The sequence below is a fragment of the Petromyzon marinus genome, chromosome 56 (genome assembly GCF_048934315.1).
Source record: "Petromyzon marinus isolate PM22_M1 ecotype Great Lakes invasive population chromosome 56, UKy_Petmar_22M1.pri1.0, whole genome shotgun sequence".
Taxonomy (NCBI): domain Eukaryota; kingdom Metazoa; phylum Chordata; class Hyperoartia; order Petromyzontiformes; family Petromyzontidae; genus Petromyzon; species Petromyzon marinus.
This window is the reverse complement of record NC_133722.1, coordinates 5,620,986-5,648,368: the sequence shown is the minus strand read 5'-3', so window position 1 is coordinate 5,648,368 and position 27,383 is coordinate 5,620,986. Positions and strand designations below refer to the sequence as shown.

The window sequence follows — 27,383 nt, the reverse complement described above, 5'->3', positions numbered from 1 at the left end:
GAGAGGCTCCCTCTTATGGAGAGTACTTTCTCCTATCTTCAACGGCGACAATTTACAGGGACTCCTCCACTTACGAATATTCGACTTACGAACTTTCAGAGATACGAAAAAAAAACCTGGTCCGTATGTCCAGTCGCCTGTTCGGATCGAGAGTCCTAAGTTCAACTGCATCACAACAGATGTCGGTGGCAGCATCTACATCTGCAGAACGTGAAGAACCAGTGGCATCTACATCTGCAGAACGTGAAGAACCAGTGGCATCTACATCTGCAGAACGTGAAGAACCAGTAGCATCTAGATCTACAGAACGTGAAGAACCAGTGGCATCTACATCTGTAGAACGCGAAGAACCAGTGGCATCTACATCTGCAGAACGTGAAGAACCAGTGGCATCTACATCTGCAGAACGTGAAGAACCAGTGGCATCTACATCTGTAGAACGTGAAGAACCAGTGGCATTTACATCTGCACAACGTGAAGAAGCAGTGGCATCTACATCTGCAGAACGTGAATAACTAGTGGCATCTACATCTGTAGAACGTGAAGAACCAGTGGCATCTACATCTGCAGAACGTGAAGAACCAGTGGCATCTACATCTGCAGAACGTAAAGAACCAGTGGCATCTACATCTGTAGAACGTGAAGAACCAGTGGCATCTACATCTGCAGAACGTGAAGAACCAGTGGCATCTAAATCTGCAGAACGTGAAGAACCAGTGGCATCTACATCTGCAGAACATGAAGAACCAGTAGCATCTACAAATGCAGAACATGAAGAACCAGTGGCATCTACATCTACAGAACGTGAAGAACCAGTGGCATCTACATCTGCAGAACGTGAAGAACCAGTGGCATCTTGATCTGTAGAACGTGAAGAACCAGTGGCATCTACATCTACAAAACGTGAAGAATCCAGTGGCATCTACATCTGCAGAACGTGAAGAACCAGTGGCATTTACATCTGCACAACGTGAAGAAGCAGTGGCATCTACATCTGTAGAACGTGAAGAACCAGTGGCATCTACATCTGCAGAACGTGAAGAACCAGTGGCATCTAAATCTGCAGAACGTGAAGAACCAGTGGCATCTACATCTGCAGAACATGAAGAACCAGTAGCATCTACAACTGCAGAACATGAAGAACCAGTGGCATCTACATCTACAGAACGCGAAGAACCAGTGGCATCTACATCTGCAGAACGTGAAGAACCAGTGGCATCTTGATCTGTAGAACGTGAAGAACCAGTGGCATCTACATCTACAAAACGTGAAGAATCCAGTGGCATCTACATCTGCAGAACGTGAAAAATCAATGGCATCTACATCTACAGGAGATTATACAACTTGTAAAGTCATTCCCCGTGTTTAGTGTACATGCCGTACAACATGTTTGGACTTACCAGATAAGGGCCCACTGAGCTACATTAGCTCGTTCTCAGAAGCGACCGGGCCATCACAAATACATCGCGTGGCAATGTATAGTAGCCAAATACTTTAAAACGCATGAAGTGGACTTTAAATGCGGAGGGGAAAACCCGGAGGATCAGAAGAAAATGTTCACGCAACCACGGGGAGAGAGAGACGCGCAAACTTCAAATATATCGAGACGTCAGGGTCGGGATCGAACCCACGAACCTCCTGCACACCAGGCGAGGGCATTAACATCTCCTAGATGCCGCGGCGCCTTAAGAGTGTGGGACAAAAGTGTCGAGAGAGAGAGTGAAGTCAGCAATGGCCAACCGAGCCACGACAGCAATTGTGTTTAGTTTGTTGTCCCCCCCCCCGCACCTCCGAAAGAAGTTAATCACACACATACATACATGACTGAGTTGCGAACCGACGAGCTATATTAAGTGCTTTGACGGTGATCAGAAGAAAGAAAGGTTAGGGCATTGACAAAGAAAATTGAATAAATGCTGAACATGTGCAGGGAGAAGCATGGGGAGAGACACGTGGCTGGAAATACACTGAGACTTAAAAGAGGAACACACGGATCTGAGAAGATACGAAAAGAGAAATTGAAGTATTCTGGGTTCTTTCGGTAAAGTCACGTAGAATGGAGATAAAATAATAAAAATAATAATAACAGAATACAATTCTCATGACGTTTTGGCCACAACACAAGTAGCCTTCCTCAGGTGAAGAAACAGGACTGTCCGGAAGACAGCGCTTGAGTAGCGTCTTTTAAGCTGTGTGGGAGGAACAGAGCGCCTTGACAAAGGAGTTTACATATGAATTAGCATGCAACTGGGGGATTAGCATGATGTTGGTGTGAGGGATAAGCACCACGGAGAGCGACGAGCTTTGTTCAGACGGACGAGTCCATCTATGTTCGGAATGGAGGAGGGGGGAGAGGAGTTTACATATAAATTAGCATGTAACTGGGGGATTAACATGATGTTGGTGTGAGGGATAAGCACCACAGAGAGCGACGAGCTTTGTTCAGACGGACGAGTCCATCTATGTTCGGAACGGAGGGGGGGGGGGGGGGGAGGAAACAGCCACGGTGCACTGTTCTGTCCTGTGTTGCGTTATAACTATGCTATAAACTGGACTACTATACATTACAATATTATACCTTCCAATCTAAACTACATTGTATAATATCGTATCCATAGACAAACCCCACCCTTGAATTATACAATGCGTTACTATACACTACCCTATACTTTAGACTATAAAATATTAGACTTGTAGTATTACACTGTGTATTATTCTACCAACCCTACTGTATACCACACTGCTGTATATTCACTATACAATTACGGTACTATATATTGCCTTATGAATTATGTTAAACATTACACTTTTATACTATTTATTATTATACAAAATGCTATAAACTATACTATTGACCGTCGTATAGTTTAAACTCCTTTGTCAAGGCGCTCTGTTCCTCCCACACAGCTTAAAAGACGCTACCAAGCTTGCCAGGGTTCACTCAAGCGCTGTCTTCCGGACAGTCCTGTTTCTTCACCTGAGGAAGGCTACTTGTGTTGTGGCCGAAACGTCGTGAGAATTTTATTCTGTTATTATTTGTATTATTTTATCTCCATTCTACGTGACTTTACCGAAAAAACCCAGAAGATGAATCCCTGCAGTCACGAAAGCTTTAAATAGATCTTGAAGTGTAAACTTGAGCGGACCACGCCGTTATAGGAGGGATCGTGGCCTGTGGTCAATAGCAGTGACAGTGGCAGCCAAAGGACAGCACGTGGCTGACGTGACGTCCAGCGTGGATGCGGAGCATTGCTGTGGATGAAGTATCGTGGCAGGTGACAATAAAAATCTCCCCCGCCCTCCTGTAGCCTGTAACAGACTGTTGGGGCAAGTGCTGTTAGCGAGCACCTATGAAGGCCAGAATGGCACACGAGGGGGTGGGTGGCCAGCACCACGCCCTGCCGCCTCTGTCTCCCCAGAGGCGATGTTTGTACACACCACACCAGGTACTCATTTGAGGCTGAGCCGACCTAAGGGAGGCCCAGGACCGGTTCAGATAATCGTCACTGATTTGGGCCGTGAGCGAGAATCGAACTCGGGTAGGAAGGTTCGTAGCGCAACGCGCTAACCGCTACACTCCCGCTCCCCACACCATGGTGAACACACACTGACACACACACGCTTGGTACAGAGGCACCTCCGATTAGCACGTTTGGCTACGTACAGTGCGAAAGAAGTTCAACAGTACATGCATACAGTGAGGGAAAAAAGTATTTGATCCCCTGCTGATTTTGTACGTTTGCCCATTGACAAAGAAATGATCAGTCTATAATTTTAATGGTATGTTTATTTGAACAGTGAGAGACAGAATAACAACAAAAAAATCCAGAAAAACGCATGTCAAAAATGTTATAAATTGATTTGCATTTTAAAAGACACCTGGGAGCCAGAAATCTTTCTGATTGAGAGGGGGTCAAATACTTATTTCCCTCATTAAAATGCAAATCAATTTCTAACATTTTTGACATGCGTTTTTCTGGATTGTTTTGTTGTTATTCTGTCTCTCACTGTTCAAATGAACCTACCTTTAAAAATATAGACTGATCATTTCTTTGTCAGTGGGCAAACGTACAAAATCAGCAGGGGATCAAATACTTTTTTTCCCTCACTGTACACCGCACCTCCGACTGCTCCTAAATGCCGACAAGACCGAAGCCATATTCATCGGCTCCCCTTTGCATCTTGATCAAATTGGTTCACCTCGTTTGTTGATTGATGGTCACGATTGTCAGTCCCGCACGGGAGGTCAGAAACCTTGCTATTCAGTTTGAGCAGTGATTATCTTTTCAGGCACATTTATTTCAGGTGGTTAAAATGTCCCTCATTTCACCTAAGATATATTGCCAAAATGCAACGCTTCCTGTCACCTGCTGACTTGGAGAGACTGGTCCATGCCTTTTGTGTCTTCTCGACTTCGACTACTGCAAAGCCTTACCGGTTGGGATACCGAGAAAAGTGTTGGGCGGACTCCAATGGTTATTTCGGTAAAGTCACGTTGAAGGGGAAATAATAAAAAAATAAAACAATAACAGTTTACCGATACTTTACCGAAAGAACCAAGAATATGTTTCAATTCATATTCTTGGTTCTTTCGGTAAAGTCACGTTGAAGGGAAACAATAAAATAATAAAATATATATAAAACAATAAAATTCTATACGACGTTTTGACTGCAACACAAGCAGTCATCATCAGGTGTGAAAACCAACGGCAAGAACATTTGAAAGAAGTGGCGTTGGTTTTCACACCTGATGATGACTGCTTGTGTTGCAGTCGAAACGTCGTGAGAATTGTATTGTTTTATATGTATTTTATTATTTTATTGTTTCCCTTCAACGTGACTTTACCGAAAGAACCAAGAATATGAGTCACTGCAGTCACGAAAGCTTTCAATCAAAATTTGGACTCCAACTTGTTTAGAATGCAGTTGCTAGAGCGCTTACACCACGTACACAATTTCATGAGCACATTACACATGTCCCACTATCTCTCCATTGGCTACCGGTCAAATTCCGGTAGCGTTAACACATAGAGACACACAGAAATACATAGAGACATGCAGAGAGATACACAGAGACTCACAGAGATGCATGAAAGACAAGCCAATGGAGTGCGACTGTGGCCATGCAAACCAAAACTATGGAGCGCACAGTAACCCCACTGTGGTCTGGGCTCCTTCAACAGCAAAACGACACGAACTCTCTGCTGAAGCCCTCTCGTCGTGGCCAGCAGCAGCAGCAGACCGCCACGTTGGGGCCGTCGAGCTCCTGACGCAGACTGCCAGACGCAAGGAGGTCCAGATACATAGAGATGCACACAGACTTATAGAACTACACAGAGACTCGTGGCACATATGACTGCCATACGCATACAAAGAAGAGTGATGCGCAGCCACAATTAACAAACGCGTTCATCAATAATGCTGCGGCATTCAAATAAAATAAATATATTATAGGTGACGTTTTAGGCAATGGCCCTTCTTCAGAGTGCAGGGATAGAGAGACCAGTAGAGATACAGAGTGGATAATACGATTTATAGACTGACAACATGGGGGCCTGATGATGCGAATTTATTTTTAAAACTTGCTGACTGATTACCGGTTTTAAAATCGGCATGTGAATGATGCCACTCTTAATGGCTACTGGTAAAACAAACTCTTCACGAATCAAATTAATCTGGTGAAGTAGGTTATCTGCTTCCCACGGTGGCTATGAGATGTTAACTGCCTCGCCGGGTTTACAGGACGTTGTGGGTATTATTCCGGCCCTGACGCCTGCTGTATATTTGGAGTTTTGCAAGTTCTCCCCGTGGTTGCGTGGATTTTTCTGCAGGATCTCCGGGTTTTTCCCTCCGCACTTAGATTCGACATCACGCGTTGAGAGTATTTGGCTGCTATGAATTCCCACGTGATGAGCCAACTTCGTTGAGCTATCGCTTGTGGCCAGGTCGCTTCTGAAAGAAAAAAAACAACGCTACAGAGCTCGGTGGGCCTTACCTGGTAACATAAAAATGGTTCCATCTTTTAGTTTGAATATATTATACGTAGGCCTCGGCAAGGTAAAGTTATTCACCATTTGTACCGGGTAAAAGGTTAAACGGTAAAGTTGTCAACATGCCAAGGGGTAAGGTAAAGGGTAGGGTAAAGGTAGCGCGAAGTATTACCCGGTAAATAACCTGTTTACCGCTCGCTAAAAGCTCCGTGGCATAGCCTGTGGCCTCCATTTAAAATTGGAATCATTGAGAGTGTTCTATATGAATAAAGCGCTCTACCTAGCATTTACCTATTACAAACCTTTTTCACGTGTAGTACCCCAGTAATTACCCTGTAATAGGGTAATTTGTATGGGGTAAAGGTAAGAGGTAGGGTAAAGGTCGGCTCGTTGCTTTTGACCTTTTACCCTACCTTGCTAGAGGGTAAAAGGTAAGGGTAGAGTGATTGTATTGTGGTAAGGGTAAAAGGTAGGGTAAAGGTCGGCTCGTTGTTTTTACCTTTTACCTTACCTTTGCCGAGGCCTAATTATACGTGAAGATCTTTAATCGTGAATACCTGAATTAAGTCCTGGGGAGTTTTTACTGATCCAACCACGGGGGGGAGGGGGGGGGGTGTACAACGTCCGCGACATGTGAGTGGCGCATAGCGGGATAGGCGGCTCGGACAGACACCAAACGCGGACGCGTAGGACTCTGGCCTTAGGGTCCGTCCATAAATGACGTCACGCGATTTTGGACGATTTTTACCCCCCCCCCCCACCTCGTCACACGGCGTCACAAAAAGTCAGACCCCCCCCCTCAAACATGACGTCACAAAGCTCTGCCCCCCCCCCAAAAAATGCTTCAAATCGCTTCAAACTATTGTCATTGTAGTGCGTATTTAATGTGGCGCTGCACTCTGATGTTGTAGGAGAAAACATTTATTAAAAAGTCTACTTAATTAAGTAGAACGTGTTGTCTATATTTATTTGAAGTTTACGTGACGTCACATTTCTCAACACCCCCCCCCCCCTCTCGTCACACATCGTCACAAATGTCTGACCCCCCCCCCCCACCCCTAGGTGCGTGACGTCATTTATGGACGGCCCCTTATGCGGCACGTGGTGCGTCGGATCCCTTTTCTTCGGGGAAGGAAGTGGGAAAGAGGGGCGGGGGTCGAGTCTCATTTGAAGTTCGCTCCAGTGAAGTCGGGGTCTCTGCAGTGGCGTTCACGAGGGGGTCCCCAGGTCTGGGTCGACTCCCCGAAATCTTCGGTTTCAGACTCTGGTGTTCTACAGCTGCTAGGGCGAATCGCATGAACTATCTTGACATAACAGGGAAGTTGAGAATCTATTTCCTTCACGTATCCGTCTCTCCACATACAACACAACTAAAGCACATTGGCAAGAGTTGAGTTGTAACGTTGATCCTGATCGTAAAATTTGAATGTGCAATGTTATTCAGGGACTGTGCGTTGTTGTTGTTGTTGTCTTGGTGTGGTTCGTGACTGTTGTTGTTGTTGTTGTTTTTCTGACCTTGCCCAAGCTTGCATTTAGTGTTGAACAATGGGCAGGATTTGTTGCACTTTTGCAATTTGCACGAATATATTTTTTATTTTCTTTATTTTCTTTGTTTTTAAGTGTTTTGTTTTACCTTTCAAATACTCCGCACTCCTATCGTCTCTTTCTACTAGTTGTTGTTGTAACTTTACGACCCGCCCCTACCGCACATCTGTGACGAAAGAGCTTTGTAGCTCATCGGATTCCCCCAGTGTGAAACAAACATTCTGATTCTGAATATTCGCCAGCGTTGATTTCATGCGGCTGACTCCGCTGATGAGACGCCCTGTGTCGAAACCGGTCCAGAAGTATTTGAATGAATGCTGTTCAAATTCATAATAAAGGTTTTTGGGTTAGATCGCCTAAGTACACATTCATACCAACGCGACCTGAACCAAAAACCTTTATTATGAATAATATTAGTCGCGAAAGCCCGCTAGGTGTTAAACTGCTGTTCAAATTATGGGTCGTGTAAGACGTAACGGTGAATTCTGTTTACGTGCAGGCACCAATATATGAAGGCTAAAACAGGGTGTTTCAAAGAGATGGACCCGATTTGAAATCGCTATGTCTTTGCAATCACGAACCGCCCATGAATGTAACTCTTACCACTTGAAAGGGCGGGGCATAGAGAGGGTGGGGCACAGAGAGGGGCACAGAGAGGTGGAGGTTCTGAGGGTGGAGCATAGAGAGGGCGGGGCATAGAGAGGGCGGAGCACAGAGTTTAAAATGATGACCGCTCGATGCCTCTCCCAGCACACAAACAGCCTCTAGCCTCAGTCATGCGCAAGACGGTGACCCCGCAAACACAAGGGGCCTTTTGCGTTCTGCAGTTCAGCAAGACTGAACCCGTTATTGCTGGTGCAGCGTGCGTTTCAACGGCGTTTTGGCATTGATCCGCCAATCTCAAAGAGCACGGTGGCACAAAAGACCGTGGTGTTTTTGTGCCACCATTAGCGACTAAGCTGAATGACCTCAAAATAAAATCACGGCAGCGGTGACTTCAGTGGAAGAAGACATTTTGAGAGGTGTTTGGGACGAATTCAACTAGCGTCTCGATGTTTTCCGTACAGCAGGTGGAGGGCACATAGAGCATTTATAAAATGGTTAGTAAAACTTGATGACTCATTAAACCGTTCGTAACTTTTTGTGTAGTTGTAACATGTTGCCATCGTGAAATATACTGCTTTGAAATTGGGTCCATCTTTTGAAACACCCCGTATTATAGGGTCTGCTTATGCTGCTATAAATTTCCGTGCGATGATCAACCACTCATCCCAGCTGTCGTTTGTGAAAGCCGAGTGGCCTTACCGGCTAAAATAAAATCGTTTGTTTAACACGTGTAGGCTTTCGCGACCAATATCATCCATAATAGATCTAACCCAAACCCCCCCTCCCCCCCTCTCTATTTTCGATAACATAGTTTGCTTTATCTACTGGCTTTAGAGTCGGGGTTAGGTGAAATATGCGCCCCCCCCCTGCCTCTCACTCACGTTGCACCCATCAGTCACCCCCCCCCCCATTCACCGTCACGCTCCACCGATTTCCTCCTTCGCTAACCCCTTGTGACATCAGCAGCTCCATTCCCAGGCCCCTGTCAACTCCATCTCTTGCGTCACCTCTCCCGCTCCACCCCAACCGCTCCCCCCCCACCCCTTTTTTGCCCCGTTGTGTACCCCCCCCCCCCCTGGGCAGGGCGCTGGATATACATTCTAAATAGAATAGGGGAGAGACCAAGTTAACCTTGGCACAAAAAAAAAACAACGCCAACATGGACCCAAGGCCATCCCCGTCGACTCACAACACCAGGCAAAGCTCCACCACGGTCGATCCGTGTAACTTTGAAAAATGTTATCCCAATATATGCACTGTACGTTGAACTTCTTTCGCACCGTACGTAGCCACACGTGCTAATCGGGGGGTCGCACAATGCCGCGGCTGGGTGCGTTCGAGTGGCAGGTAAAGGCGCGGCCCTGCAATGTCCTGGGCCTTCGCTTAGACGGGGGCTCTCGGGAGTATATTGAGAGTGTATTCGGCCTACTCTTCCACACGCTGGTCCAGGCGTCTCGGGATATTTGTGGAGATGTCAATGCGTACACCTGCAGTTGCTGTATCTTGCCGACAGAGGGGAGCGGAGTCTGTTGCGAATGAGTCGGTATGAAAAACACATTCTCCTGCGGAGGGAGCTGGTAGGAACGTCGGGTTGCTCGGTCAATGGCCAGGGTCAACGGCGGCACCACGTGGTGTATTCCGCAAATATGCCCGACTGTGAGGGCGGGCACAAGCCGGCGTGAGTAGGTTAAACGTTGAGTTTTATAAGGGCACCACGGGGTGACCTGCCTCTCCCCACCCAGCCCCACCCCTCCCACCCCCCACCCAGCCCCTCCCCATCCTCCCCACCCAGCCCCTCCTCACCCTCCCCACCCAGCCCCTCCCTCTCCACCCAGCCCCTCTCCACCCTCCCCTCTCCACCCAGCCCCACCCCTCCCCACCCTCCCCACCCAGCCCCTCCTCACCCAGCCCCTCCCCACCCTCCCTCCCCACCCAGCCCCTCTCCACCCAGCCCCACCCCTCCCCACCCTCCCCACCCAGCCCCTCCCCACCCTCCCCTCTCCACCCAGCCCCACCCTCACAATTTTTGGATGCACGACGGACGGACGGACACAATAATCCCGTGTGGGCTGGTGTAACCAGGAGGTTCCTACTAGTATAAACTCATCACAGCTTCGAAGGAGTATAGGACGCTCCGGATAATAAGACGCATCGCTAGTGTGTGTCCGGTTGGCGAGATGTTAACCGCCTCGCCTGGTCTACAGGAGATCGTGGGTTCGATCCCGACGCCTGCTGTATATTTGGAGTTTGCGGTGTCTCTCTCTCCCTCTCCCTGTGGTCGCGTGGATTTTCTCTCCGGGCCCTCCGGTTTTTCCCTCCACAATTAGATTCGACATCACGCAATTAAGAGCATTTGGCTGCTATAAATGTCCACGTGACGAGAAGCCACTTCGTTGAGCTTTCATTTGTGATAGCCAGGTCGCTTTTGAAAAAGAGCTACATGGCTCAGTGTGGGGCCTTACCTGGTAACATAGAAAGATGTGTTTAGTTTAGATGGGTGACAAGATCTGCAGCACCCCCAGGTTACAGTGAGAAGCAGCAACTTCAGCAGTGGTAGCAGCAGCAATAGTGGCTGCAGCATCAGCAACAGCAGCATTCACCAGCAGCTTCAAGCTGCTTGGCAGCTGGCATCACCACTTGCAGAATCAACCGCACCATCGGAAATCAGCCACCAATGTAGTTTAGTTTAAAAGTTATCGACAAAGACCCCCACGTATAGCCTGTAACAGACTGTTGGGGCAAGTGCTGCTCGCGAGTAGCACCTGTGAAGGCCGGCACGGCACACGAGGTCGTGGGTGGCAAGGTTCCACGCCCGGCCGCATTCGTTTAATCTCGTGGCGATATTTACACACCGGACCAGGTACTCGTTTAAGACTGAGTCGACCTAGGCGAGGCCCAGGACCGATTCATATAATCGTCGCTGGTGTTGGCCGTGAGCGGCGAATCGAACTCAGGTGGTCGGGTTCGTAGCGCAGCGCGCTGACCGCTACAACGACTACACTACCTTGGTTCTTTCGGTAAAGTCACCACATAGAAGGGAAACAATAAAATAATAAAAATATAAAACAATAAAATTCTCACGACGTTTTGACTGCAACACAAGCAATCATCATCAGGTGTGAAAACCACAGCAAGAAAAGTTGTTGTGTGCAAACCACAACAAGAAAATGTGTTGTGGTTTTCACACCTGATGATGATTGCTCGTGTTGCAGTCGGAACGTCGTGATAATTTTATTGTTTTATATTTTTATTATTTTATTGTTTCCCTTCTGCGTGACTTTACCGACAGAACCAAGAATATGAATCCCTGCAGTCACGAAAGCTTTAAATCAAAATCTACTACACTACCTCTACCCATAACGTTGTGGCAGCAACACAACCCTCGTCACAAACACACACACGCGCCTATCGGATGACAGGAGGCACTCCCAGCTTTTGCTTTCGAACACAGGGGAGCGCGTCCTATAAGTGCGTCTTATAATCCGGGAAATGCGACGGCAGTGATAAATCACAGCCCTTGGGCAATCTACTGCTGGATGAAGGCCTCCCCACGCCCGTGTCGGGCATGCGTGGTTGTTCGACCATACTTCACCGCCCCTCCTTCCCGTATCTGTCCGTCTGCATAAAACGTACGTTAAATAAATATGTAACATTTAAAAAAAAAACACATCACATGAGCCGCACAATCTTCTGGCAGGTGCATCAGCAGCATCGGTTCAACACGAGCAAAACTCTGGAACGCCTTCGACATTCAACGTCTCATCAGCAGCACAGTCAGGCTCTGCTTGAACCAGTCAGTGCTGGTGAGCTGCCTGCAGATGTTTAAAGGCAGTGACCGGTTTCCACATTCAGCGTCTCATCAGCAGCACAGTCAGGCTTTGCTTGAACCAAGTGCCAGACGTTTCGAGGCGAGGGCCCTCTTGCTCCGTTCGATACCGCTGGTCCTAGTCCTGTGGCCCGAGATGATTAAATATTTCATCACGTTTTTTCCCCAGTTACCTCCAAAAAAACAAAGACGCTGGCGATGACCAGGAGATGGAAATGCGGCTGTGGATTCCTGAATCCGTCTGTGGGGAGTTTAATGTTTAGCGTCACTCACCTGCGTATGCGTTGGGTGGCGTCTTCTCCCGGTTTTTTATCTTTCCTTCTGGGTTCTGTCGGCGTTCGAGAGGAGCCGCACTCCTGGCTTGCCAGGAGAAGGCAGTACACTAAATTGAGAAACATCTGTCACCTCCGCATGTACGGGAATATAGACTGCTCGGATCTTTCTCCAGGTGCTCGGATATTCTACATTTTTAAACGTGCGCACGTACGTGCGTTGAACTTCCTTCGCACCGTACGTAGTCAACCGTGGCAATCGGAGGTGCAGTGTGCGTACGTGCGTTGAACTTCTTTCGCACCGTACGTAGTCAACCGTGGCAATCGGAGGTGCGGTGTATGTACGTGTTTTGAACTTCTTTCACACCGTACGTAGTCAACCGTGCCCATCGGAGGTGCGGAGTGCGTACGTGCGTTGAACTTCTTTCGCACCGTACGTAGCCACACGTGCTAATCGGAGGTGCGGTATATGTACGTGTGTTTAATTTCTTTCGCACCGTACGTAGCCAACCGTGCTAATCGGAGGTGCGGTGCGCGTATGCATGCGGCCGTCTGGAACGCTCTTCCTTCCGATATTAGGAAGCCACTGGAGCTATGCACTGTTAAATCATCCCGACTGACAAACTCATTTCTTTCGAACTGCTTTTTGCGTTGAATTTGTTGTCCCCCCGCATCTCCGATTAGTTGGCTACGTACGGTGCGAAATAATGTAGTGAATTCAACTGAGTCGCAGACGTACTCTTTAGAGGCAGCACATTTATTCATACCAACACAACGGGGTAACTGCCCCTTAACCAGATAACAACCGATGGTGCTGACCACCAGGCTAACTGCGCTACTTACAACGTGACTGGTATAGTTAACCGGGTGGTGACCACCAGCTACTATACGGACCGGACCACAGCTCGGGTCCGGCTCCACGTGTTGGAGAGTCTGTAGGACGTAGAACGTAGACGATGGTTTCTTCAGGATGAAACAACAGCAGCCGGTCCCTCTCGGGGACTCGGCTTATATCCTCCGTGGCGTGGCTGGCTGCGCCCTTAGCCACGACCACCTTCTAGAAGCCTCCAGCAGGATCTCGACCCTGACACGTGACCACCCCTAGCACCCACCTGGGATGGCCCTGTGTAGACTTTAACGGTCACGTGTCCTTCGGGGTCAACCGGAGTGCCATGGCCCTTTGTAACCACATGGCCGGCATTCTCACACCCTGTCCTGTAGGGGTCGGCACTGCACGCAGAGCGTGGTGCCACCCAGGACTGCCAGTCAGCGCTCACCGAGACCCTCTATGGCCAGTACTGCACCCACATACACGTGGTGCCCGCGACGTCAGTACATCGCACAATGAGTTCAACATAAATTTCGATTTAAAGCTTTCGTGACTGCAATGATTCATCTTCTTTGGTTCTTTCGGTAAAGTCACGTGACTTTACCGAAAGAACCAAAGAAGAGTTCAACATACATACGTGTTGGTAAATGTCTCTCATATAGGGCAGGACTTGGTCTAGAGTTCCACACTGCTCACGATAAACTCTGGCAGGTGTGCGAGATCCACATCGTCGTCGTCATCACCGTCGGTGAACCGAGTACTTCGCCCTCCGCAGAACATTCATTTTAATTTCAGGGCGATGCCTTGTAACAGAGATTGCATCTGTTCAAATCAGTTCCTGAAGAAGTTCCCGGCACGTGGAGTGAAACGTCGGGCATCACACACAAGCACACGCATCCTTTATTTCATCATCATCATCACGCACCACCACCCGTGATATATCAACTGCTGGATGAAGGCCTTCCCCTAATCCGCCGGCATTCCCACACGGGTGCGGGGATGTAACACGGCTCGGCCGCAGGACGTGCACGCGACTCGATGCATGGTCGAGACTAACGGCGGAGCGACGGTCAAAGGAGGAGGAGGGAGTTGTAGAAAAATAACTTAACGGCGCAGACGACGATCACCGCGGAGATGGAGCGATGGGATCGGCTCCTCACGCGCACTCAAATTGTCGCATCGCGTGAGCTTTGGGGAGGGGGGGGGCGTCGGTGGGGAGGGTGGGCTGGGGAGAGGTGTTCATCCAGCAGTGGATAGACCGTGGCTGACGATGAAGCATTGAGGACTTTTTGTTGAGCTCACGGCGCGCGGCTTGTGCTGACGACGTTCTGGGGGGGGGGGGGGGCGGGGGGGGGAATAGAGAGGAGGGAGAGAGAAAATGGGGTGGGGGGGAGGGATGGAGCGAGGGGGAATGGGGAGCGAGAGAGGGGAAAGGAGAGTGGGGGAGAGGGGAGAAGGAGGTGGAGGGAGATGGGGTGATGGGAGGGAGCGAGAAATGAGGGCCAAGAGGGATGCAGCTGGGGAGGGTTGCGAGGAGGAGCAGAGAGAGATGGAGGGAGAGAGGAGAAGGGGGGGGGGGTGTGACGGAGGGAGGGGGGTGGGTGAGAGAGGGAGGGGGGAGACATCGCATTGACTGTTAATAATAAAAGTGAGTTTGGCTTAGTCGGGGCACGCTCTGGCTCGAAGGGACCCCGTGGCTACCGGGCAAGCCCTGGTGATGGAATGATAGTTGCAGGCGACAGCGTGGACCGAGAGCACGTGCAGCACGTGCAGCACGTGCAGACGATGTGACGACCGAGTCTAGCGCTTGGGTAGGATCGACAAGGATTGCGGCATCGCGGCATCGCGAGACTACGCGGGGGGTGGGTGGGGGGGTCTTCATCCAGCAGTGGATAGACCGTGGCATTTCTTTCCAACTGCTAAGCGAAAAGGTTGGCTGCGTACGGCGCGAAAGAAGTTCCACGTACAGCACGTGTACATGGCTCACGCTTCTGCTGGCGATGCTGCCGTGCAATGCCGATGCTGCTGATATCTGATGATATTGCTGCTGCTGATAACGCTGATGATGATGACACGTGCATCAGAGAGGTGGGGGGGGGGTTGGTCTGGGCCTCAGACAATGGATGGCTGATGACAGCATGGTTAATCAGGCAATCATTCTCATCCTGGGCCGTGACGTCTCCACCATCGTTCCTCTCCGCACTTATTCCGGGCAAGACGCGCGCGCGCGCGCGCGCAGCTACCCCGCAACAAACTCGCGCGGGACCGCATGCAAAAGGTCCCCCGTATAGCGTCCGCAGGCTGTCACACACACGAGGTGGGGTGGGGTGGGGTGTAACCACGCCCGTCCGCCTTTGTCTCCCCAGCGCAGACGTTTAGACACCGCATCCAGGTCGTAATAATTTAAGGCCGAGTGGACCCAGAGGCGGGCCAGGAACCGTTTCGGACAATCACTCGCCACTGGAGCAAGAATCGAACTCGGGTCGAAGGGTTCGTAGCGCAGTGCGCCACCGCCTCATTACAGGGAATAAACATACGGACACGTGTACACGTATCGATACGTACACAGAAACATACAAAGACAAATATCCCCTATATAGCCTTAGCAGACTGTAGGGGCAAGTGCTGTTAGCGAGCACCTATAAAGGCCGCAACGGTACACGAGGAGGTGGGTGGCCAGCACCACGCCCGACCGCCTTTGCCTCCCTAGTGGCGATGTTTACACACCGCACCAGGTACTCATTCGAGGCTGAGTCGACCTAGGGGAGGCCCAGGACCGGTTCAGATAATCGTCACTGGATGTTGGCCGTGAGCGGGAATCCGAACCCGGGTCGCCGGGTTCATAGCGCAGCGCGCTAACCGCTACACCACCGCTCCCCACACAGACACGTGGACACGTGTACACGTATCGATACGTACACACTCACAGATACATACAGACACACGCACAAACACAACCTCGCGGAGCTACCCGCGGGGAAAAACCGCGCCCAGACTTCATACAAAGTCGCCCAACAGGGTCATGCGTCACACACACACAAAAGATAAAGCTCCTCCATATATAGCCCTGAACAGACTTGTTAGGGCAAGTGCTGCTCGCGAGTAGTAAACTATGAAGGCCGGCACGGCAACACGAGGCCGTGGGTGGCCAACACCCCGCCCGGACCGCCTTTGTCCCCCTAAGTGGCGATGTTCACTGCACACCGCACCAGGCACTCGTGTAAGGCTGAGTCGACCTAGCGGGTGGCCCGGGACCGGATCAGATCATCGCCACCGGTTGTTGGTGACCGTGAGCGGGAATCGAACTGGGGTTTATCCACTACGGGCTGCCGCTCCCACTACGCACACAGACACGTGCATACACAGACACTGAATTTCACGTTCAAAGATACACACCCAGATACACGCGCACACACACACACACAGATGCACACACACACACACACAGATGTATGCAGATGTGACGATTACGGTATTTTAAAAAAGGCAAAGGCGATGCAATTATCGCGGGTGTAATATCGTGCGATATATATCGTAGCAGCATCTCCATATCGCGATAACCCGACCAGTACAGCGCCTTTCAAATTCGATCCAAGTCCCGAGCGACTTAGTTGCGCACATCGCCCGCAACACAATCGCCTTATGATGCACTACATCCAGTTGCATGCGACCGAGTTCAATAAGTCATGCGGTTGCATGCAACCATAAAGTCGCGTGCGACGGAACGCCCGCGTGTGAAAACCGAATTCAGACGGAGCGCGCTCGCAAATTTTGATTTTTTTTTGTTCCAACGCGGACGAGTCGAGAAGCGAAACGAGAGCAGCGGTGACGTTCACGAGATCCCTTTTGCGATTTGGTACATTTGCTCGCGAGGAAAGTGACACGTGTGTCGGAACTGCGATTGGTTATATCATACCCGCCACTGTTGCCAGCCTCTCGACTTGTTCCAGACGTCTAATCTCCCGTTCCTCCAGACGTTCCGCCGTCCGTCCGTTCCCCCTCCTATCGTTCCAACTGTTCCTCTCGCTCTCTCCTGTTGCCCCTTAAATTCCGTCTCCTGGAAGCCCCTCCCATCGTCCGGAACTGCCAAGCCCCTCCTATACAATAACTTTCATTCAAAGCGACGTGTTACAGCACCCCCTTATTTGTGAAGAGATTTTAAATCGTGCTCTTTGTTACTGGCCCCGTGACGTTTTGGACCCCCTACGCTCAGCAACTGTGTTTAAACAAAAAAATAATGTCCTAAGTGCTCCGTCTCCCTGTTCCTCCGACTGTTCCTCCTCGCGCACACTGGAGCGCTATTTCCCGTTCCTCTGCTATTCTTCCTTTCTTCCTCCTATTCCTACAACTGCTGATCCTGCCCCCTCCCCCCACTAAAGTTCCTGCAACTCTTCATCCAGCTGTGTCTCATCATCCTGCTGGTTCCCGAATATCGTTCCGCCAGTCCCCCCTCCTGTTGCTCTACCGCCGCTGTTTGCTGTCGTTATCTCTGTGACGTTCCTCCTCCCGTTACTCCTCTCTCCATCCCTTGCGCTGTCTCCCCTGTCCCTCTTCCACCTCTGTTATTTCATACCACGGTCCGTGTCTCTTGTCCCTCTCTGTTCTCCTCCGTTGCCCCACCCTCCGCCGTTCCGATTGTTCCCCCCTGTTCCTCTCTTTCTCGTTCATATTCCATTGCTCTGTGTTACTCCTGCTGATGCCTCCCTCCTGTTATTCATGAATTACGCATTGATATTGAGTGTCTTGCTAATCGTTTTTTCTCTCTCTCTCTATTTTGCGCTCCAAACGCTTTTTGTGTGTATTGATTGCTGTCCCAAATTGCTGACCCGTCCATACTCAACATCTGCGATAGAAGAGCTTCACAGCTCATCGGATTCTTCCAGTCTAAATTAACATTCTGACTCCGATCCTTTTCCTCTGTTCCCCCTCCCGTTCTCCCCCTTCCCGCTCCGAATGTTGTTCCTCTCTTCTCAGCCTCCCGACGGTCCACCTCCATTGTTCCTCTCTCTCTTGCTCCATCCCCCCTCGACCTCCTGCGTGTCCCTGTTCCCCTGCTCTCTCCTCGTGGTGCCACGTCTCCACATCGCTTCTCTTGGAGCGGGCGAGTCCATTGCAAGGGGGGGGCAGGGGGGGCACAACCACAACCCCCCCCCCCACCCACGGGGCCAAGGCGGATGGAACAGCCCTGACACGTTTGCCACACATGCACGCAATGCATGTGTTACTATTTAAAAAATATATTTTTACGCTTTTTGGGCCAACAAATCCCTTTTCGGAGGGTTCTGTCAAGTGTTCACAGCGTCGAGATGTTGCTGCCGAGCGCGTACGCACGAAGTATGACCTTCACACGTGCAGTGAGTGTCAATATATAAAAAAACTGTGCAGTTGATCAAAATGTTGATTTCACTTTTCTCGAATCATAAGCGGTAGAGCAAGGTGGAGCGGTGGCGCAGCGGTTGGGGCGCTGAGTTTTGAACCCGGCCACTCTGAACGACATCCGCCCCAGTCATGGAACTGCACTGTTGAACCAACTCACACTGACCAGTTTGGTGAAGTATGGTCAAACAAACCTTCATGGCATACACGAAATGAAGAGGCCGTCATTCAGGGTGGTACACGCTTATGTAAGTATGAGCGTGGTGCCTCGATGGCTAGGAGATGTTAACGACCTCGCCTGATATGCAGGAGGTCGTGGGTTCGATCCCGACCATGACGCCTGCTGTATATTTGGAGTTTGCGTCTCTCTATCATCATCATAACGGTGGATAGATGTTAACTACCTCGCCCGGTATGCAGGAGGTCGTAGGTTCGATCCTGACCCTGACGACGCTTGCTGTATATTTGGAGTTTGCGTCTCTCTCATCATCAACATCATGGTGGCTAGGAGATGTTAACTACCTCACCTGGTATGCAGGAGGTCGTGGGTTCGATCCCGATCCTGACGCCTGCTGTATATTTGGAGTTTGCGTCTCTCTCTCTCTCTCTCATCATTATCATCACGGTGGCTAGGAGATGTTAACTACCTCGCCTGGTATGCAGGAGGTCGTGGGTTCGATCCTGACCCTGACGATGCCTGCTGTATATTTGGAGTTTGCGTCTCTCTCATCATCATCACGGTGGTGAGATGTTAACTACCTCGCCTGGTATGCAGGAGGTCGTGGGTTCGATCCCGACCCTGACGTCTGCTGTATATTTGGAGTTTGCGTCTCTCTATCATCATCATAACGGTGGTGAGATGTTAACTCTCTCGCCTGGTATGCAGGAGTACTGGGGTTCGATCCCGACCCTATGACGCCTTCTGTATATTTGGAGTTTGCGTCTGCAGACTCCAGATATACAGCAGACGTCACAGGGTCGGGATCGAACCCCCGACATCCTGTAGACAAGGCGAGGGAGTTCGCATCTCGCCATCCGTACCTAACATGTCTTCTGGGAATGTTCTGCAAATGTTAAAATTAAAGTGAAAATATATATATATATCTGAAAATCTAATTTTGATTTAAAGCTTTCGTGACTGCAGGGATTCATATTCTCGGTTCTTTCGGTAAAGTCACGTAGAAGGGAAACAATAAAATAATAAAAATATAAAAAATAAAATTCCACGACGTTTCGACTGCAACACAAGCAATCATCATCAGGTGTGAAAACCACAGCAAGAAAATTTTATTGTTTTATATTTGTATTATTTTATTGTTTCCCTTCTAAGTGATTTTACCGAAAGAACCAAGAATATCTGAAAATCAGTTTGGACGATCCGAATTTTGAAATTGCTAAATCATTAAATAATATAAATGATCCGAAAAAAATCCTTCAAAATCCGATAACACAAATATATCTCTCCAAACATATAGTGTCTTAACTTAGATCATCTCCATCTCTCTACCTAATAAGGCGGTGGTTCTCAACCTTGTCAAGCTGCTACTTTACCCCCCTTGTTGACTGTTGTGTTAACCGAGTAACCCCCCTCCCCTAGCCTGACCCAACTTGGTTCTGAGCAATAGATGTATGAATAATGAACTTAAACATTCTAACAAATTGTCCATTTTGTGAGGACAATTTGTTAAAGTATAACTGCGAACTAAACTCGATTTTGAAGCTTTCGTGACTGCAGGAATTACTCTTTGGTTCTTTCGGTAAAGTCACGTGGAAAGAAATAAAATGAAATAATAAAATACGACGTTTCGATTGCAACACAAGCAACCATCATCAGGTACAAAATGAATGAGAAAACAAACATAGGAAACTTGGAAATATAATGCAATACAACACAGAGAGTTGGCCAACACGACAGTCAACACCCCACCTGGTTGATTACGTTCTTCCAAAGATTGCTCAAATTTGAGAGAGAGACAAAACACAGACACGGAGACACACAGACCGACACACAAGCAGAGAGAGAGAGAGAGACTCACACACATAGGCACACAGCTAACTGCAAGCGAAATAGATTGTTCGCGCTCGCTGGTTACCCTTGGAAACACCATTGTTAACAAGCAACGCGTTTAGAATGTTTTTTTTAAATACCATTTTAGGTTACCATATGGATTTAATGTTATCGTAGTTATTTTATATTGGCAGATTCACACCGTACGTGATTGTTCACCAATGACTCTCTCACGCGTGTTATAATTTCTCGCGTTTATAAATCGTCTCACCGTACCCCCAGGGGTCTGGGTTGAGACCCACCGGTTTAATTACTGCATTGTCAACCTACCTACCCAACGACAACCGCCATTAAACCACTAAGTGTCAGTGGCGTCACCACGGCGCTTGTGCCAGGCTAGGTGCACGTTAAGGCCACGTGAAAGTGTCGAAGGCCCGCTGGCAGGAGGTCACGGGGCAGACCCAGGTGCCCATGGGTTGACTGACCAACAGCACACACACACTCACTCACACACACAGCTAGATGCTCACTCTATCTCTGTTGAGGCCACGTGAATGTGTCGAAGGCCCTCTGGCAGGAGGTCACAGGGCAGATCGAAGTGCCACGGGTCGACTGACCCTGATGAATCTCCGATGCACCACCTGTGCCCCCTACTGTGTCGTTGGGTAGGTAGGTTGACAATGCTGTAATTAAACCAGTGGGTCTCATCACAGACCCCTGGGGGCACGGTGAGATGATTTATAAATGTGTAACTGGGCATGCGGGCGACATTACACACCCCAAAAAACACAAACACACACATACTCTTTGGTTCTATTCGGTAAAGTCACGTAACAAACAACAACAAAAAATTCACGACGATTCGGCCACAACACAAGTGGCCTTCATCAGGTGAAGGGACCGTGCTGTCATGAGGACAGCGTTGGAGTGAAAACAGCAAAGCCCAGATCGTGTCCTTTAAGCTGTGTGGGAGGAAGCAAAGCGCTTGACAAAGGAATTAGCATAGAAATGAGCACGATATACGTAGGAGGTGCATGGGCCATGATGGACCAGGAGCGGGTGGGGACCATAACGGACCAGCAGCAGGGGGGGGAGTGGAGTGAGTGAGTGGAGTGAGTGAAGTGAGTGAGTGGAGTGAGTGGAGTGGAGTGAGTGGAGTGAGTGAGTGGAGTGAGTGGAGTGAGTGAGTGGAGTGAGACGGGTCATTGCCCGAAACGTCGCCTGTTCTCCATATTTCATTTAAAGTTCGCATTCATAAGATGAACGTGTCCACGTTTTTTGTTGGCATTGCTTGTTACGGTTACAGCGGTGCGCAGGCACCGCTGTCACCGTAGCAGCAGCAGCATCGCCGATGTGAATGTGCATCAGCAAACATCGCTGTTGTGATTGTGCAACAGTAGCAGCAGTAGCAGCGAGGTTTAAATGTTCAAGCGGTCGACACAAATAAAATGAAAGGGATTATCTCCTGACTTAAAACGTTCGTGACTGCAGACATTCATATTCTTGGTTCTTCCGGTAAAGTCATGGAAAAAATTAAACCAAAATAATAAAAATACAAATTAATGAATGGAAAATAACAAAAGCCAAAAAAAATCCCACACTGAAAATTATCTTCTGTGGTGGCCGTGGTTACCCTACTGTAAAAGGGATAGCGCATCGAGCTACAGCCGTCAATATCACTGCTGTGCCCTTCAGAGGAAACCCATTTAAGCGACGTTTCACCAAAAACGCAATGCCGCTGGAGACATCATGGGGATAATAAGAGTTGGAGACTGAACATTTACACTATGGGAGCCGGATAAGAATGACATTTCTAAGAAATGTTTACCGACGAGCATGTCTATTTCAATTGGCGTATGAATAGTTACATTATTCGTAGCTATTATTCAGTGACAGACAAATACGAAGTAAACTATTTTGTGTTTTAAGGGTGAATTATATCATGCTGATGGGCACATTGCATTATGGGTAGAACCCGTGATCGTTGAGACCAACGGGAGCCACACATTTGCATAATGCACTCAGGACGCGTTTTAAAATTAGAATTTTTTATTTATCCTCGAGAAATACGATGAGCTATAAAGCTCTTTTGCACAGACGTCCAGCGGGGTCGGATCAGAAAGTTACGACAAATAATATATTTTTTTAAAAACCCGAGAGGAATGCAAAGTATAGGTAAGGTAAGCATATTAGTAAAAAAAAATTAAGATAAAACTAAACTATATATATTTTACCAGGTAAAGTCGACTGAGCTATTCGTTATTTTTTTCAGAAGCGCCCTGACCATTACAAACGATAGCTCAACAAAGCGGCTTATCACGTGGACACTGATCGCAGCCAAATGATTATTGGGCCCATATGGCAACTCAACGAGATTATGTAACATCTTTTTTTTATTATTGCGATCACAAAGTTGTACGAAAGCTTATTTTTTTCCATATATATTTGCTAAACATTGCAAGTCGAATAAAAACCAAAAAAACCCCTATTTTTCTTTTAAAAGCCATTACGCGCTTCGAAAAAAATAATACGTTAGCTCGCGAGTTATTACGAATCGCGTTTTTCCCGTCGACGTCGCGCGCCATCAGCGGCGTGTACGGTGGCCGTTCGCGACGCGTGCGGTGGCCGTTCGCGACGCGTGCCGCCATTGGTTTAAAACGGCTCACGGGACCTCCAACTGACCAATCGCGTGCCCCGTTAGGACCCCCCCCCCCTCGGTGGGATGATGGTGGTGGGGGGGGGGCGGCAGCGGCGACGTAACGGACGGTGGCCGTGGGAGTTCATTTTTTGTATTCCCGTGGCGTTGCCGCCAATAAACAACGTTGACGTTAATCGGGCCTTTAATCTTTATACGCTCGCACTCGATTAATTAGTTTATCGGAGTTCATAGATTTTGGAGATTGTTGTCGCTTGCCGATCGAAGGCGCGCCACCGACGGCGTCGCGGAGCTGACGAGGAATGCCTCGCAGGAAGGTGGAACGCTGCGTCTTGACGGTGAAGTTGTGGGGCCCCGGGAGCGGCTGACGGAGGCCCTTGAGGCCTCGGTTCCCTCCGCCGTGCACTTTGTGTTGACGGCAGTCGCAGTCGTAGAGAGTCACAGTCGTAGAGAGTCGCTCGGAGTCGTAGAGAGTCGCAGTCGTAGAGAGTCACAGCCGTAGAGAGTCACAGTCGTAGAGAGTCACAGTCGTAGAGAGTCACTCACAGTCGTAGAGAGTCGCAGTCGTAGAGAGTCACTCAGTCGTAGAGAGTCGCTCGCAGTCGTAGAGAGTCGCTCGCAGTCGTAGAGAGTCGCTCGCAGTCGTAGAGAGTCGCTCGCAGTCGTAGAGAGTCGCTCGCAGTCGTAGAGAGTCGCTCGCAGTCGTAGAGAGTCGCTCGCAGTCGTAGAGAGTCGCTCGCAGTCGTAGAGAGTCGCTCGCAGTCGTAGAGAGTCGCTCGCAGTCGTAGAGAGTCGCTCGCAGTCGTAGAGAGTCGCTCGCAGTCGTAGAGAGTCGCTCGCAGTCGTAGAGAGTCGCAGTCGTAGAGAGTCACAGTCGTAGAGAGTCACTCACAGTCGTAGAGAGTCACAGTCGTAGAGAGTCACTCACAGTCGTAGAGAGTCACTCAGTCGTAGAGAGTCACTCAGTCGTAGAGAGTCACTCACAGTCGTAGAGAGTCACAGCCGTGGAGAGTCACAGTCGTAGAGAGTCGCAGTCGTAGAGAGTCACAGTCGTAGAGAGTCACTCAGTCGTAGAGAGTCACAGTCGTAGAGAGTCACTCACAGTCGTAGAGAGTCACAGTCGTAGAGAGTCACTCACAGTCGTAGAGAGTCACTCAGTCGTAGAGAGTCACTCACAGTCGTAGAGAGTCACTCGCAGTCGTAGAGAGTCACAGTCGTAGAGAGTCACAGTCGTAGAGAGTCACTCACAGTCGTTAGAGTCACAGTCGTAGAGCGTTACAGTCGTAGAGCGTTACAGTCGTAGAGAGTCACAGTCGTAGAGAGTCACAGTCGTAGAGAGTCACAGTCGTAGAGAGTCACAGTCGTAGAGAGTCACAGTTGTAGAGAGTCACAGTCGTAGAGGGTCACTCACAGTCGTAGAGAGTCACAGTCGTAGAGAGTCACAGTCGTAGAGAGTCACAGTCGTAGAGAGTCACAGTCGTAGAGAGTCACTCGCAGTCGTAGAGAGTCACAGTCGTAGAGAGTCACAGTCGTAGACAGTCATTCGCAGTCGTAGAGAGTCACAGTCGTAGATAGTCACTCACAGTCGTAGATAGTCACTCACAGTCGTAGATAGTCACTCACAGTCGTAGAGAGTCACAGTCGTAGAGAGTCACAGTCGTAGAGAGTCACAGTTGTAGAGAGTCACAGTCGTAGAGGGTCACTCACAGTCGTAGAGAGTCACAGTCGTAGAGAGTCACGGTTGTAGAGAGTCACAGTTGTAGAGAGTCACAGTCGTAGAGAGTCACTCACAGTCGTAGAGAGTCACAGTCGTAGAGAGTCACAGTCGTAGAGAGTCACAGTCGTAGAGAGTCGCAGTCGTAGAGAGTCACTCACAGTCGTAGAGAGTCACAGTCGTAGAGAGTCACAGTCGTAGAGAGTCATTCACAGACGTAGAGAGTCGCTCACAGTCGTAGAGAGTCGCTCACAGTCGTAGAGAGTCACAGTCGTAGAGTCACAGTCGTAGAGAGTCACTCACAGTCGTAGAGAGTCACAGTCGTAGAGAGTCACTCAGTCGTAGAGAGTCACAGTCGTAGAGAGTCATTTGTACTCATAGTGGTCATTCACATTCATAGATGCAGTCATCATTCACAGAGATGTTAACTACCTCGTCAGGTCTACAGGAGGTCGTGGGTTCAATTTCGACCCTGACGCCTGGTGCTGTATATTTGGAGTTTGCGTGTCTCTCTCTCATCATCACAGTGGCTATGAGATGTTAACTACCTCGCGTGGTATACAGGAGGTCGTGGGTTCAATGTCGACCCTGACGTCTGCTGCTGCTGCTGTATATTTGGAGTTTGCGGTGTCTCTCATCATCACAGTGGCTATGAGATGTTAACTACCTCGCGTGGTATACAGGAGGTCGTGGGTTCGATCCCGACCCTGACGCCTGCTGCTGTATATTTGGAGTTTGCGTGTCTCTCTCTCATCATCATCACGGTGGCTAGGAGATGTTAACTACCTCGCGTGGAATACAGGAGGTCGTGGGTTCGATCCCGACCCTGACGCCTGCTGCTTTATATTTGGAGTTTGCGGTGTCTCTCTCTCCCCGTGGTCGCGTGGATTTTTTTCCGGGCGCCCCCCCCCCCCCCGGGTTTTCCCTCCACGTGTAGAATCAACATCACCCGTTGGGAGTATTTTGCAGCTGATAAATTTCCACAACATGATGAGCCGCTTGCTTGAGCTACCATTTGTGGCCAGGTCGCTTCTGAAAAAAAATCTATATAGATAGCTCATATTCGGCCTTAGCTGGTAAAGTAAAAAAATAGTAAATAGTTTAGTAATTAAGCGGAGCACTTTCACATTAATGGTTCAACGGCTAATAAACAACGTACTTGTTCTGCCTTAAATTACCAACCTAATTGGACTCTCTCGCAGCGTTTCATAAGCAATCGACGTCGAGTTATTTGCAATCGATTCGCAGATAAATGGAGTCTCCTCGCTCGCTAAGGGGCCGTCCATAAATGACGTCACGCACCTAGGGGGGGCGGGGGTCAGACATTTGTGACGATGTGTGACGAGGGGGGGGTGTGAGAAATGTGACATCACATCAAAATGCGCAACTTTAAATATAGACAACACGTTCTACTTATTAGACCTCCTTTGCCAGTACCAGAATGTAATAATAGGGTTTTCCCCCTTTTTTCTGGCAACAAAACTGAAACCTTTTTACAAGGATTCATGTCTGCATTAACCACAATACCTGCAGTCAAAATGCAAACAAAAAACATACTATGATAATATATGCATTGTCCTTGAAACTGATTGGTCCACACCAAGGGACGGCTTTCTTTTGAGCCTCGACCCAATTGGTGCTCGACCAGATAGTGCTCGACCAGATGACGCCTTTTGGGGTCAAAAATAGTCCAAAATCGCGTGACGTCATTTATGGACGGACCCTAATGCGGCTGTTCAGCGCCATCAACAAGTCGGTTTATTCGTTCAGCATTACGAACAGTTTCGAAATTGTGCGTGCGTGCGTGCGACGCTTTCGTTTGGCATGCCCAAGGATGGATCCTCACAGGGTTCGTTTTGCAATGTCGCAATGTTACCAGCAATTTGACGAACCATTTAAGTTTGAAGCGTTAGCTCAGTGCTCTCAGAATGTCCAACAGTACAGAGATAGCAGTGTTTGATTTAAGACTTCCAGGGAATGAATATTTGTTGAATATATACGATTAATGAAATGAATATAGTAGAACCCCTCTTAACGACGGTGATTGGTTCCATGAAAACGGTCATGAAGTGATTTGGTCGTTAAGCTAATATAGGAAATACACGTTAAAGGGTTTAATTCGTTCCGATAGCATCGAACATTATCCTTTTTCACCCAAAAAACGTATTTTATAATATTTAAACAATGGATATTAATACATTAAGATACTAACAACATTATAAACACATGATATTAAAAGAAACGTAGTTACTCAATGCGTTAATTAATATTTACTGTACCTACAACAGCCGGTCGTTAACAGGGGAATGGTCGGTAAGCGAACACATTGAGGTTTATGGAGGGACTACACACCTATACACTACACTATACACTACTATACACCACAGTAGTATACACTACACACTACGCTACTATACACGACACTATACACTACACTACTATACACTACACTATACACCACTATACACTACACTACTATACACTACACTACTATACACTACTGTACACTACAGTACTATACACTACTATACACTACTATCCACTACACTATACACTACACT

The 27,383-nt window shown here is 48.7% G+C and overlaps 1 protein-coding gene and 1 long non-coding RNA gene across 4 annotated transcripts in view; one reads left to right on the top strand and one right to left on the bottom strand.

The window, feature by feature from the left end:
• Positions 1 to 13,976: 13,976 nt before the first annotated feature.
• On the bottom strand, positions 13,977 to 18,158 carry LOC116954754 (uncharacterized). The gene is made up of 2 exons (XR_004404747.2): positions 16,985 to 18,158; positions 13,977 to 14,396 (listed from the first exon to the last, which is right to left on the bottom strand). It is a non-coding gene; the product is annotated as an uncharacterized LOC116954754 (long non-coding RNA).
• A 4,996-nt stretch (positions 18,159 to 23,154) lies between these two features.
• Positions 23,155 to 27,383, top strand: part of LOC116954679 (histone acetyltransferase KAT7-like) — a 49,855-nt gene continuing 45,626 nt past the window's right edge. The window contains exon 1 of one of the 3 annotated variants that reach the window (XM_076052502.1): positions 23,155 to 23,425. In XM_076052502.1, coding sequence (XP_075908617.1) covers positions 23,411 to 23,425 — 15 coding nt within the window. In that variant the 5' untranslated portion in view covers positions 23,155 to 23,410. Of the gene's footprint in view, positions 23,447 to 27,383 lie in introns of all 3 variants that reach the window. The other 2 variants (XM_076052501.1, XM_032975378.2) reach the window with 2 other exon arrangements.